We start from the raw sequence: 14,171 nt of genomic DNA, 5'->3' as shown, positions 1-14,171 counted from the left end.
GGGTAGACTTCCTTCACGTTTTGACTTTTCTGCCCTTGTTAATGATTATCTCAGCTATCCTTCTTCTCCATCTCGAGCCTTTTCTCTGGCATGCATCCTGGTCAGTATTGCACCCTTCTAGCGCCCTTTTCACTTGCGTCACCTTAATCGTCTCCTACTGATTTGGATCCCTTAATCCTGCACACTTGAGCAACTGTTTTGCAGATAATACATGCATTTCACGACATACTGACCAGTAACCAAGGCTTAGAATACGACTTATCAAGAGTATTTATATTATTATTTTTACAAAATGAGTGAAGAAAATGAAATGTTTCTAAGAGTTCTGTTAAAACATTTTTATATTCCGACGAACATATAATTGAAAACTCATCGGAACTAGCTATAGAGTCCCCTCACTTTTATTCTTAATCTATTCAAAGTTTACCATCAATATTAATTAAGTAAATTAGGGAACATTGACGATTATTATGATTTTCAAATTTTTTATTCGAATTTCGGGTCGGGTACGGGTACCTGCAAAGCCGGGTACGAGATACCCGACACGGGTATCGGATAATCCCGGTATATCACGGGGCGGGTATTGGGACAACCAATTTAGCTAAAATCGGGTACGGGTATCCGACTTGTCGCGTGCGGGTACCCGCGGGTAACCCGTTTCGCCACCCCTATTCCTAATATTATCGCCACCTGCTCTGTGGGGACGATAATCCTAAGGAACTACGAGTTTCAGGGTTCAATCAGAATTTATGAGATAGCTTGATTTTGTTATCAGCACATGAACATTGTTATGGAATTGTGTTGTAAAAATAAAATTCTGTAATGCTAAATTCTTATGGTCGTGCTTAGGCAAAATTAGGCGGCCATGCCATTTTGTGGTCTCTGTACTATTCGTCGGTGTTGTGACCAGTAAAATTGTCAAAATTTTAATGCGTATTAACCTCCTTTGGAGGGTACAATTTATTAATTTTGCTGTTGTAAGATTTTGAAAAGTTTTATGGTTAATTTTCTCAATTTCCTTACATAAGATTATGACAAATAGTAATTTTTTCTGTTTGCAGTGCAATAAAATCCGTCAAGATGTCTTTTAATCCTCTTTCTGCAATACTCAAAGAAAACAAACTCGAGGGCCAAAATTACATAGAATGGAAACAAAATTTGGATATCGTTCTCACAGCAGAAGAGTACAAGTTTGTGCTCACTACTCCACAGCCTCCAGTTCCCGCTGCTAACGCATCGGTGGGAGTTCAGAATGCGCATAAACGGTGGCATAAGACAAATGAGATGGCTAAGTGCTATATGTTGGCATCTATTTCATCAGTACTCAAGCATCAGCATTCTGCCATGGCGACTGCCGCCGAGATTATGCAAAATCTTGCAAATCTTTTTGGTACTCAGAATCGAACGGCTAAGTCTCAAGCCTTTCGGAGTATCATGACGAAGACTATGAAGGAAAGCACATCTGTCAGGCAACATGTCCTTGAGATGATGAGCCACCTCAACCAGATTGAGGTTTTGGGAGGGACGATCGATCCCGAGTCCCAGATTACTATAATCCTTCAGAGTCTTCCCCCAAGCTTCCAGCAGTTCAAGCTTAATTCAAGATGAACAAGTGGGATTACACTATGGCTGAGCTGCTGACTGAACTTCAGTCGGCGAAGGACCTTATGGTTCAAGCTAAGGTAGCTATGCTGAGTTTGGCGCCTAATTCCTCTGGCTCTAAGCCTCGCGCAGGAAAGAAAAAGGCACCGAACCCAGTGGCAGCTAAGAATGCTAAGGGAAAGAAGAAGAAGAAGAATGTCGATAAGAAGCCTATTGGAAAATGCTTCAAGTGTGGAGAGAAAGGTCATTGGAAGCCAGACTGTCCTAAAAAGGGCAAGGCTGCAGTTATGCACCATGCTCTAGTAGTCGAGTCATGTTTGGCTTCGACATCTACTCATACATGGGTTATTGATACTATAGCAACTGATCATATATGTTTTGATCCTGACTTAATGCAAGTGACAAGATGGTTACATGATAGTGAGATCGAAGTCCAGCTGGGCGACGCTACTAAAGTGGCGGCCGTTGCAGTAGGAGACGTTTATTTGCGATTTTCTAGTGATAGATTTTTTATTTTGAAGAATGTTTTGTTGATACCTTCTTTTAAAAGAAATTTAATTTCAGTTTCTAAATTGTCTTTTGATGGATATTCGATTTCTTTTAATGACAATTGAGTTATTAAGAAAGATGGTTCTTATATCTATCGTGATATCATGGAAAACAATCTGTACACAATCACTTCCACACAGTTTAATCAACGTAAATCAGAACCCAATGCTACATCGAAAGTTTCTAAGAAAAGAAAAGAACCTTCAATTTCAATGAATGAAACGTACTTATGGCACCTTAGACTTGGTCATGCCAACGAAAGAAGGATTCATGCGATGGTTGATCAAGATCTTATTAAAGGTCTTGAGAAGGAACCGTTTTCGAAGTGTGAATCCTGTTTGGAAGGCAAGATGACCAAGAGACCTTTTAGGTCAAAGGGTAATAGGGCCAAGGAAGTACTTGAGCTCGTTCATACTGATGTGTGCGGACCAATTTTAACCGAGGCAAGGTACGGTTTTCGATATTTCATCACGTTTATTGATGACTTCTCGAAAATTGGATACGTCTATTTGATGCGCTACAAGTCTGAAACTTTTGACAAGCTCAAGGAGTTTAAGGCTGAAGTAGAGACGCGTCATAAGAACTTCCTCCTGGACTTAGGTGTGGTTACAAATATGCCCAAGAGCATCACCATTTATTGTGACAATTCTGGTGCTGTGGCAAATTCGAGGGAACATAAAGCGAGCAAGCACATAGAGTGGAAGTATCATATCATTCGAAATATAGTGCAGAGAGGCATACAAGTGGTCAAGATTGAGTCAGAAAACAACCTGGCAGATCCTTTCACGAAGGCATTAGCGGTCAAGCCGTTGGAGAGCCATGTTGAAGGAATGGGAGTTCGACTAATACAAGACCTCAATCCGCTTTCAGTATAAGTGCAGTTCGACTAATACGAAGGAATGGGAGAACCACTTGCCAAATCAAGGCATATATATACATGCCTTGACCTCTCACTTTCACCCCATCACTTTCAACAAATATTTCACTATATACAACCGAAGTAAAAATCCAAAGAAGTGCAGTTTCATAAGACCAAAGGTCTCACAATCCCACTGTTCTTTTCTTACACAAAGGTAACCTCAAGCCCCGTTCATTCTTTTTCCTTATGCATATACACCCATTCACACTGGAAACAAAATGTAGCAGTTCCACAAGATCAAGGCCCCACAGTTCCACAAAGACCAAGGTCCCACCATATCTGTGTTCTTTCTTCACACAAGGTAACTTCAAACCCCTTTCACTTTCTTATGCATACATATCCATTTACACTAGAGATGAAACATAGGGACACACATTGTTTGATTTCGCGACCACACCAGGCACCGAAAATTGCGACCTTATTGCAGTGTGCCGCAAACGGGGGCCGTCAGAAAATCAAACAATAGTCCGCTTGATTTCACAGCTGATTTTCCGGCATTATTGCAGCATTTTCGGCTGAAATTCATTTTTTAAAATTTCTTTGGTTTTGTATTTAATTTTAATACATTAATCTATCACTATATACATTCATTCTTATTATATATGTAGGGTGTGTAACAATTGAAGTTTAATGTAGAAATTTTAATCAAGTAGAAATATTATTGTTGTACCTGGTTTATTTTTAAATTGTATTGATGTTTTAATATTTATATTTATTTATCATTTAAATAAAAAATTAAAAGAAGAAAATATAAAATATAAAATAAGTTATGGCGAAAATGTAGCTACTACATACGCAAGTTATTTGATGGAAAGTGAATCGGTAAGGATCACCTAAAACATCTACTAATACATTTTCTAATACACAAAATAATGATGAGACATGTGGAATTAATCTATTTACGTAAATAAGTACAACAAGACTAAAATTTTAACTCCCCTACCACACAAAAAGAAAAACATTTCATTTTTAATGGGACATTGAGAGTATGATTATACGAATTATAGTTTGAATTAGTGGAAGAGCCATGAAAACTTGTCACTGCTTCTTTTTTCCTTCACTCACGTGTGTTCTATCTTTTGAACTACTCTAGGGATTTTATTTCGTTGAGAGACGCACGAGTCACATGCGTCGCTTGTGAAAATGCATGAGACTCATGCGTCATTCAATCAAAATGCATTAGTGTAATGCGTCGTTTTGTCAATGCATAAGTTACATGCGTCTTTGATAAGTCTCGTTCTAGGCCTTGGTTACTAGTCAGGTTTACGTGCTTAATTGGATAATATCTGCAAACACAGTTGCTAAAGTGTGCAGGGTAAGGTACAAGTCAGGAGGAAAGGGTCGGAAGAAATTCAGGTGAAAAGAACGCATAAATGGTGCAATAGTGATCAAGATGCATGCCATAAACTTGAGCACAAGACAGAGTGGGTTGCTACAAATGATCATCTATCTAGAAGGGACAGAATCGTCAACTCAAGAGAAGGAGTAGCCCTAGGGATTGGGGAATAGCTCAACTTCGCTCTCATAGATAGCTTTAGTTAGTTAGTTTTCACTTGAAGTTTTCAGCCACTTGCCGGAAGAAGGAGTCCGCCGTCCATTCCAGCCAGTTTGCCGCCGTAGTTTCAGAAGTTCTTCTAGTTTCGTCGCTCTGAGGAGCCAACAATCATTTACTTGCTTCGTTTTATGCTTTCTTAGCTTAAGTACTTGGTTTTGCTTGCATTTGACTTGGGTTCCAGTACCTACTTCAGTTCGAACATCTTTTGGGTGATAATTTTGAATGCAATGAAGTTTATTGTGGTTTATTTTGTGTTCCAGCTTGCCTTTGATTTCTTCCGCCTAGTTAGATAGATCTAGTGATTTTACGTTGATTTCTGTTGTTTACGAGCTTGAATCTGCCTAGTTAAGTTAGATCTAGTGTTTCTCAAGTTTCTTCATATTTTAATCGGTCATTTCTTCCAAAGATGCATGGATCTGGTTTCTGTTTGATTTCCGCCACCTTGCATGTTGATCAGTCTGTAGGTTAGTCGGTTTCTGCATGATTTAGTTGCATTAGTTTAATTTCTCAACTAGATCTAGAATTAGTGTGTTGGTTTTTAGTTAACTTTGAGTTGTTGCGTTTGATTCCGAGCATTCATCCGTGGAGGTTTAATTTTTCGATCAATTTTCATTGCTTGGTGAAGAAGACAACATCTTAATCTGATTCTGGGACCACTTAGTTTCTTTTGTTGCTATTCTGTTTTGTCCTTTCAGTTTTTTAGCTTTCCTGCAGGTTAGGTAGTTAGTTAGCAAACACTTTTGTTATTCCTTTTTACTTTTTTCTATCCTTTTACTGTAAGATTTCACTTTTCGCATGTACACTAGTAGTCCAACTTTCACCTTCACGTACACATCCCGTACCATGAAGCATCTGGTTACTTACTGGTCAGAATAGGTGTAGTTACATTTCAGTTTTCCGTCTAGTTTAACTCGACCCCAAAAGCGTGGTAGCAAACTGACCATTCCAAAATGTCATCGCAAGTGTATAACATCTACATCCATCTCTGTGGGATCGATCCTTTACTCCGCTATACTAGCCCGTAGAAGTGAGTTGAGGTTTTTGATAGGGAAGATAGACACGGACCCAATGACACAACTAGGTCTAGGTACCCTCCTAGCCAGTTGGAATATAAACACATGAGTCTTCTACTCTTCCAGCTCTATCAGTTTTACCCTAAAATGCACTTCCGTCATGCGTTTCATAAATAGCGACACAACATGCGTCGCTCATTTTCTGGGATAAAAAAAAACGCCTCTTTTATGGAATGATAATTGTGGCCTAGAACAAAATAAATAATTTTCTGGCTGAAGACCTTGTAAAGTCCAATACCGCTAGCTGACATTTAACAAAAATGTGATGTGATTTTCCGGCATATTGTATTAGAAATGAACCACTCACCCCTTAAAAGGGGGAGAGTTATCCACACTTATATAGAGGAGCTATGATCGTTACCAAGTCGATGTGGGACAAGATTTTAGAGAATTTACACCCCCCTCACGTGTGGGCCGGAATGACACGTCGGACTTTCATCACGTGGGTAGGTGGGATAAGATTTTAGAGAATTTACACGCCCCCTCACGTGTGGGCCGGAATGACACATCGGACTTTCATCACATGGGTAGGCAAGAGAAGAGATAAAGAGATATAATCCATCATCGACTTGAGCCCGCTCTGATACCATATTAGAAATGAGCCACGCATCCCTTAAAAGGCCTTATAAAAGGGATGATCATCCATATTTATATAGATTAAATGGAATCTTCACTAAGTCGACGTAGGATAGAATTTTAGAGAATTTAACTATTGAAACTAACATCGGTTTAGAATTAACTCATTCACTACTTATAAATTTTTCTATTTAAGACCTTGTGAAGTCCAATACCGCTAGCCGACATTTAACAAAAATGTTATGTGATTTTCCGGCATATTGAAACTAACATGGTTTAGAATTAACTCATTTACTTACTTATAAATTTTTCTATTTATTTTATTAATTTTCTGAGAAAAGTCTTTTGTTTATTATCATAAATGAGTTATATAGTAGCTTATTCTTATTGAAAATGAACTCAAGTGCCGACTGTATTTATGACTCAGGCAAAAAAACTAAGAAATAATCAAGAAAAAAAGCGAAGATTCTGTTTAATGTCACACATCTCCGTTCCGAATTCCAAAATCCGTATAGCCGACCAAATCACCGTGTAATATTCCCTTTTCACCAACCAAATTCGAGCAACACCAATTAATTTCGAGTGTACATTCCAACAGCTGCATGTTTGATTGCTAGAATTAGCTAAAAATTAAAGAACAATTTCTCCCTTTGCCCTTTTTCTTTCCTGAATACTTATTACTATAACAGTTCATACCAGCTGAAAGCTCACTGCGTTTTTTTTTTCTGGGTGATGAATTTCGCGACTATTTCTTCATCTTCTAGATTTGTTTGTTGCTGCACCAACCCGGAGTTGAGAAGTCAAGCTCATTCCCACCAAACGCCGCTGACGTATTTCAACGACCATGATCGCTTTACTCCTTGAGATTTTCGCAATGTTTTGAGCAATTGGATTGTTTTCTCCGATGGATCCCGCCGCCTCACGTCCTGCTGTGGTAATTGACAATGGCACTGGGTAAGTTGAATGATTCAATTGGTCTTTGGTATTTCCCCCCTTTCTGAGGTTGAAGCGAATCTGTTTGACGTAATGCGTCAATGAGTCAAAGTGTGTTGACTTGCTGAATCTTCAATGAATCAGTATTAGTCTCCTAGTTTTCGATCTAGGTTTTGCTAAAATTCATTATACTGTGTTTTGAATCCGGATGCAGGTATACTAAAATGGGTTTTGCTGGTAATGTGGAGCCATGCTTTATAGTTCCAACTGTAGTTGCGTTAAACAACTCGTTCTTGAACCAGCCGCGGCCGAATTCGACCAAAAACAGCAATTGGATAGGGCAGCACAATGCTGGGGTGATGGCGGATCTGGATTTTTATATAGGCGAAGAGGCGCTGTCTAGATCTAAATCTAGCAGCACTTACAATTTGAGCTATCCAATTAAGCAAGGAAAGGTGGATAATTGGGATTCAATGGAGAGGTTCTGGCAGCATTGTATATTTAACTATCTACGGTGCGACCCAGAGGATCATTACTTCTGTTTGACGGAGAGCGCCTTGACTGCACCGGAGAGTCGTGAGTACACCGGAGAGATCATGTTTGAGACGTTTAATGTTCCGGGGCTGTATATTGCGGTGCAGCCTGTTCTTGCTTTGGCAGCTGGATACACTACTTCCAAGGTTGGAATAATGTGAATGTTTTGTTTCTTTCTTGAAATTTAGGGATTTGATTTGTTTTGAATTATTAGTAACTTGTTTAACATTGAGTCAGTCTTCAAGAACGGGAGTTGAATTTTGCTGTAATTTTCATTGAGCTGTGGGATTATATGAGTTTCAGTGAAGTTTTTGTGTGAAATAAATAATCAATAATTGAGTTATTATCTTTAAATTATCAATATGAAGCATTGATTATTACCTAACAGTAATATATGGTCACCTACCTTTTACATTTCCATAATACTTATTATTGAATTGTTCACAACTAATGTCGTTTTGACTGTCTCGTTGATAAAGCAAGATGACCCATGTCGTTTCAAAAATAAGACAAGCCATGTGGAACAATAGAATGAACATAATACCACACAGTCGAGTAGTTGTTTGTGAATTCTTGTTTTATTTACTCTTCAATACTTCCCTTAGTGTGAGATGACAGGAGTTGTAGTGGACGTGGGAGATGGGGCTACTCATGTCGTGCCTGTTGCAGATGGTTATGTTATCGGGAGCAGCATTAAGTCTATTCCAATCGCAGGAAAAGACGTAACTCGGTTCATTCAGCAGCTCATGAGAGTATGATTCTACAGTACTTTATATTTAACTTATGGAGTTGATGAAATGGATATGCTTTCTGGTATTTAGAAAAAAAGCAATATTTTTCAATCTGGACTTGAAGTTTGTCAATTAAGATTGTACATTATTGAAGAGGGCTCATAGATTATGATGAGAAGTAAATGGTTTAATTTATTAAAATTAGATAATATTTGTTTCTGTGTCGTTCTTGCATGATGACATCATTGCTATATTCTTAAATAAGATAAGATGCTGCTCATGCTTGTAGTTTTTCTTATTATTATTTCTCAAATTCCTCGTTTGCTCCGTTTAGGAAAGGGGGGAGCATGTTCCACCCGAAAACTCCTTTGATGTAGCCCGCAGAGTGAAGGAAATGTATTGCTACACTTGTTCGGACATTGTCAAGGTATGGTCTAAAGAATAGCGGCTTCATATCTAATGACCCGTTCCCTCTCAACATCCACGGAAATACAACTAAGTGCTTTGGCAAAAGTTCAAATGTGCAGATTTTTGTAATATTTCTGTTATATATATATATATATCAATAAGTTGTTGATTTACCAGTGTGTGTTCTTTACAAGACAGGAGTTCAATAAACACGACAGAGAACCTGCAAAATACATCAAGCAGTGGCGAGGTACCAAGCCGAAGACTGGGGCTCCATATTCTTGTGATATAGGCTACGAAAGGTTCCTCGGACCTGAGGTTTGCTTCATTTGCTCTGTTTATGTGTGTGTTAACCCGAGCAGCATTCTTTGTGCTATTCGCTTTGTTGTTCCTGTAAAGGGTAAATTATCGGAAAATCATATGGAAGTAGCAAATGGTATAGAATACATCCTATGGTTAAGCTTTTGATGTTTTGTGCTTCGTTTTTCAGGTCTTCTTCAACCCCGAAATCTACACAAATGATTTTACCACCCCTCTGCCTGATGTGATTGATAAATGTATTCAGTCAGCACCAATAGATACAAGAAGAGCATTGTATAAGGTGAAAAGAAATTGCCTTCTCTTTCTTTCTTTCTTTTTTTGGGTTAACTGGAGCATGTTTGCAATATTATAGAACATCGTATTATCTGGAGGATCAACCATGTTCAAGGACTTCAACCGGAGGCTACAAAGGGATATAAAGAAGATTGTTGATGCTCGGGTTCTTACATCAGATGCTAGGCTTGTTGGAGAAATAAAGGTAACCTTATCAGCTCTTTTTCATCACTTGATTGTCGGTGGAAATTTGTGATTGCCATTTATAGAAGTTGACTGCTACACATCTATTTCTGCAGTCGCAACCCGTGGAAGTAAATGTCGTTAGCCACCCAATCCAGAGATATGCGGTTTGGTTTGGTGGGTCCGTGCTTGCATCCACTCCTGAGTTTTTCACCGTAAGTTTTACTTCCCCCATATCCTCTGAAAAGTTAACATAACCATACTTAGCATACGTGGCAGTGTAGCACCACCATTACTATATCAACAAAGGCTTCATATCTTTCAAAGAAACTGTTCTCGTGAGAGAACAGATGAAAGGAACTTGTTAGCTCAAAGTAGAATTCAAGAACTATGGCCAATTGATGGGATTTATCTCTTTAAATGCAACCTGTGATGATAGATTACTGTCTTCTCGTCTCTCGCTCTCTTGAATGTTTAACCCTAGACTGCCGTGCAGTAATCTCTTCCCCTGACACAGGCTTGCCATACGAAGGCAGAATATGAGGAATGTGGAGCGAGCATATGCCGCACAAACCCAGTTTTCAAGGGAATGTATTGATACATACACATGAAGATCAATCAAACTAGATTCTTGTACTTGCGAAGGTAATTTTTGGCTCGAATCAAAAAAATAAAGCCACCACCCATCATCAGCATTTCATGTTTTGTACTGAATACCTGCAGCAGTCCAAATGAAGTTTACTGCATGATTTCAGAAGGAAAATCTCGACGGAGATGCGTTTTTGTCTCCCTGTAGCTTTCACCTCCGCATAATGTTTGCTTACAGAAATGAATGTCTCTCTGGAGTTGATGATTTTCTTTTACTTTACCATAGATATATCCTTGTACATCTCATCAAACCTCTTTTTTGTATTTGTCATGTGTTTCTGTTGTAATATTCTTACAAAAATTTTGTAGTTTCCAATTTTGTTGTTTGCGTCATATCAAAGTTACAGTGAATTTATCTGTGGTCTTGGCACTCCTTGTTGAATGTTTGTATTGCTTGAATTCGAATCCCGTAAGAGTAAATATTTCATTTTTATTAACCACTAGTTCCATTTTTATGTGCAGTTAATTTGACAATATATCGATGGTCCTAAATATTTTGATGTTTTAGATTTAATTAATGTCAAATATAGCAACGGTCTCAAGAAAATGAAGCTATTGTGCAGGGAAGGATAATCCGCAACATCCGCCGCATCACCGCCGCCTCCGCCCTTATATTACCCTCTTCTTTCCGCCACCTCAATCACCGCAACACACATCTCCACACCAGCTGCGGCATTTTCTTTCAAAAAAAATAAAATAAAAAAGAAAATCCCAAAAATGGCAACACAACAACTGATTGTGGTTGCCTTGATGATCTTCTTCGCAGCCGTGGCGATCGCCGAAGAGCCGAGCGTTCCCGCCGCCGCAGTCGACATTGCCCCTGCCGCTGCCGCAGCTGGGTTGGACCCCAACGCGGTGATCGGCGCCCTCAGCGGGGCAGCCGCTGACGCTGCCCCCATCGGAGGCCCGGTTCCCCAGGGAGTCTTCAAGAGCCTCCCGCCGTCGGCAGCTGGCAGCTCGCCTACCGCGGGTGCTGCAGCAGTCGGTACCAACGCTGCGGCGGCTGTGGCGGTGGCCACCGGCGCTGGCATTGTTGGGTCATTTTACTTCTTGTAACTTAATAATAACAAATTAATAAAAGGAAAAAATTAATCATTAATTTACAAATTTATATTATTTTCTATTTTCTATTTATGTTATTTCTGTTACAAATTAAGAACTCGCTCATGTGTATTTGGTACGTATGTTTGAGCCATTTTTCAATCATATAAAACAAAAGAGCCTTTACTTTCATATTTGCAGTATTTCTCATTCATATCTTAGAGTCAATCGCCATATATATGCAATGCTCATGTACATAAATAGAATAATAAACATCACATAAATTAATAGTAGTAGCATTTTTCTAAGTTCGCAATAATTGAAATAAATCTATATTGTATTACCAAGAATTCAAAACAAATCAGAAGGATAAATGTTCATTGTATTATACAGATATTCCAACATATCATATCTCGAGTTCCTACGAGTCCACACATTCATATGGAAATTGGTGTGCCTCACTCAGTCAGCGGTGGAGCCAGAATTTGATACTGGAGAGTCCAAATTATATTTTTTAGTTGTTGAATATTTTCGGTATCATCAACGCCATAAAAAACACAGACATGACGTATATAAAGACAATGTTGACGTTGAAATAATTAAAGCTAAATTTTTTAGTAATAAACAACATAAATTTTAAATAAAATTTACAAATATTGTATGACAAAATTTACACACCTATGAGACATTTTTTATTCCTAAATTATAAACATTACTCCCTCCGTCCCCTATTAAGAGTCACACTTTTCCATTTCGGTCCGCCCCAATTAAGAGTCACGCTTCATTTTTACCATAAATGGTAAGTAGGTCTCACATTCCACTAACTCAATTCACTCACATTTTATTATAAAACCAATATAAAAAAATAGGTCCCACATTCCACTAACTTTTTCAACCAACTTTTCTTTACATTTCTTAAAACTCGTGTCCGGTCAAAGTGTGACTCCTAATAGGGGACGGAGGGAGTATTATTTTATGATCTTAAATTAACACTACTATATTTTACATAAACTTACTAATTTTGAAAAAAAAAATACATAAATTACTAGTGTAGCCAAATCCAGTAAAAACACAAATGAATTAATTAATAGCTAATAATTTTAGCTAAGACAAAATATACTCCCTTCGTTCCCTCATAGTTGAGGTGGAACTTTTCGGCACGGAATTTAAGAAATGAATGTTGAGTGTGTTAAATGAATAGATAAAAAAGTAAGAAAGAGAAAAAAGATAAAGAGAATAAAGTAAAAAGTGAATAAAGTAAGAGAGAGTAAAGTAAGAAAGAGGAAAAAGTTACTATATATGGAAATGACTAACCTATGAGAGAACTTCCCGAAATAGAAAAATGACTCAACTATGAAGGAACGGAGGGAGTACAAAATAGTAAAATGAATTACGAGAAAGCACAAATATATTAGTAATTACTAATATGACAAAATGACCCACAAAATAGTCTACTAAAGACTATTTGTTTCCAAGCCAACTACACTACCAAACTCTTTGGTAGGGACGAATGCATATAATAATATATAGTCATATCAGGAATGGGTGAGGGGCTCAAGGGCCCCCTGGCCCCACTGTGGCTCCGTCACTGCCTAAACTACTTGCATTAATTGGCGATATTTCTTCCAAGCTTTACCAATGAGAGGCTTGTTATGAATTAATCTAACAACAATTCTAAGAATCTACATGTTTTTGCCACAAACCGATCGCATCTTGAACACTTAAATTTAATATATGAACTATACATCTAAAATGAGAATATTTACCATCAATAACATGAGAACATGCATTGATTAGTTCATCTATAATGCCAGTATTAGCATTAGCATTATCAAAACAACAAACTTTTTTTATTGATTAATTGAAATTCATTCAAAACTTGAATGATTAATTGAGCAGTTGTTGCCGTGTGTGGTGTGAGAAATTCTCTAAACGCAATCAAATGCTTATTCAAGTCCAACTGTCATCAACAAAATGCATTGTTAGAGCATCCACAGTGGGAGGGCCGCGGCCCTTGGCCCGGAGTCGGCCCAGGCACGGCCCCCCACTACTGAGGCGAGAGAGGGAGTCGGCCCAGGGGGGTGGACGAGAGAGAGGCGAGCTCTCGGCCAGACCGAGGCCCTTGGGCGCGAGGCGGGGCTCGCCACTGCACGGGCCGAGAGCCGCGACCCTCTTCCTTTCTGATTTTTTTTTTTTAATTTCAAAAATTGTTTATAAATATTACTTCCTCCCAATTTTTTTTATCATTCTCAATTCTAAACTCTAAATTGCAATCTCTACCATTTTCATACTTTAAAAAATGCAAGGTGGAGATGATTCTCCCGGCTATGGAGACTTGGGATTTGGCAACTTTTCGTTTTCCCAACCGTGGAGATTTGGGATTTGGCATATAATTTTTATTCTAGTAATATTAAAATATGACAAAAGATGTATGATAATAGTTTTAATTTTTAAAATATAACAAAAAATGGTGGCCCGGAGGGCCACCATTGTAGTGGCCAAGTTTTCATGGGCAGAGCCAAGTTTGTTGGGCATGCCCAAGAAATGGTGGCTTGGGCATGCCCAATAGGGCCACCACTGTGGATGCCCTAATGCCCATATATGAATTTTTACCAAACACAACTAGTCCACACATCATAGTAATTAGAAACTTTATTGCCTACGTTGATGACATGTTTTCCTAATTGGTCATTTTTTTATGTATTATTGAACAACAGATCGAATCATAGAAGTTCTAATCAATTTTTTAGCGGCAACATTCTAAACTTATTGTATACTCCATTGAAATTCATCGTTATCAAAAGCATTGGAAGAAAAATGTTTCA

At 38.3% G+C, this 14,171-nt stretch overlaps 1 protein-coding gene across 5 annotated transcripts; it reads left to right on the top strand.

Moving 5' to 3' along the window:
* Positions 1 to 6,685: 6,685 nt before the first annotated feature.
* LOC125218709 (actin-related protein 3) lies at positions 6,686 to 10,742 on the top strand. 5 transcript variants are annotated; one of them, XM_048120449.2, is made up of 10 exons: positions 6,686 to 6,805; positions 7,039 to 7,228; positions 7,422 to 7,887; positions 8,347 to 8,493; positions 8,807 to 8,899; positions 9,079 to 9,198; positions 9,371 to 9,481; positions 9,554 to 9,679; positions 9,774 to 9,872; positions 10,175 to 10,742. In XM_048120449.2, exons 2-10 carry the CDS (start codon positions 7,179 to 7,181, stop codon positions 10,253 to 10,255), a joined length of 1,293 nt encoding a protein of 430 aa, XP_047976406.2. In that variant the 5' UTR covers positions 6,686 to 6,805; positions 7,039 to 7,178; the 3' UTR covers positions 10,256 to 10,742. The 5 variants fall into 5 exon arrangements, with proteins under 5 accessions (XP_047976406.2, XP_047976408.2, XP_047976407.2 ...); XM_048120451.2 differs by having other exon boundaries at positions 6,697 to 7,228; positions 10,175 to 10,302; positions 10,413 to 10,742; XM_048120450.2 differs by having other exon boundaries at positions 6,697 to 7,228; positions 10,175 to 10,302; positions 10,384 to 10,742.
* The last annotated feature ends 3,429 nt before the right edge of the window (positions 10,743 to 14,171 follow it).

Source organism: Salvia hispanica, chromosome 1 (genome assembly GCF_029641045.1).
Source record: "Salvia hispanica isolate PSC_SH4W2 chromosome 1, Shi_PSC_v1, whole genome shotgun sequence".
NCBI classification, from domain to species: domain Eukaryota; kingdom Viridiplantae; phylum Streptophyta; class Magnoliopsida; order Lamiales; family Lamiaceae; genus Salvia; species Salvia hispanica.
Note: the sequence above shows the minus strand (reverse complement) of the source record. Positions and strands in the feature narration are given on the sequence as shown.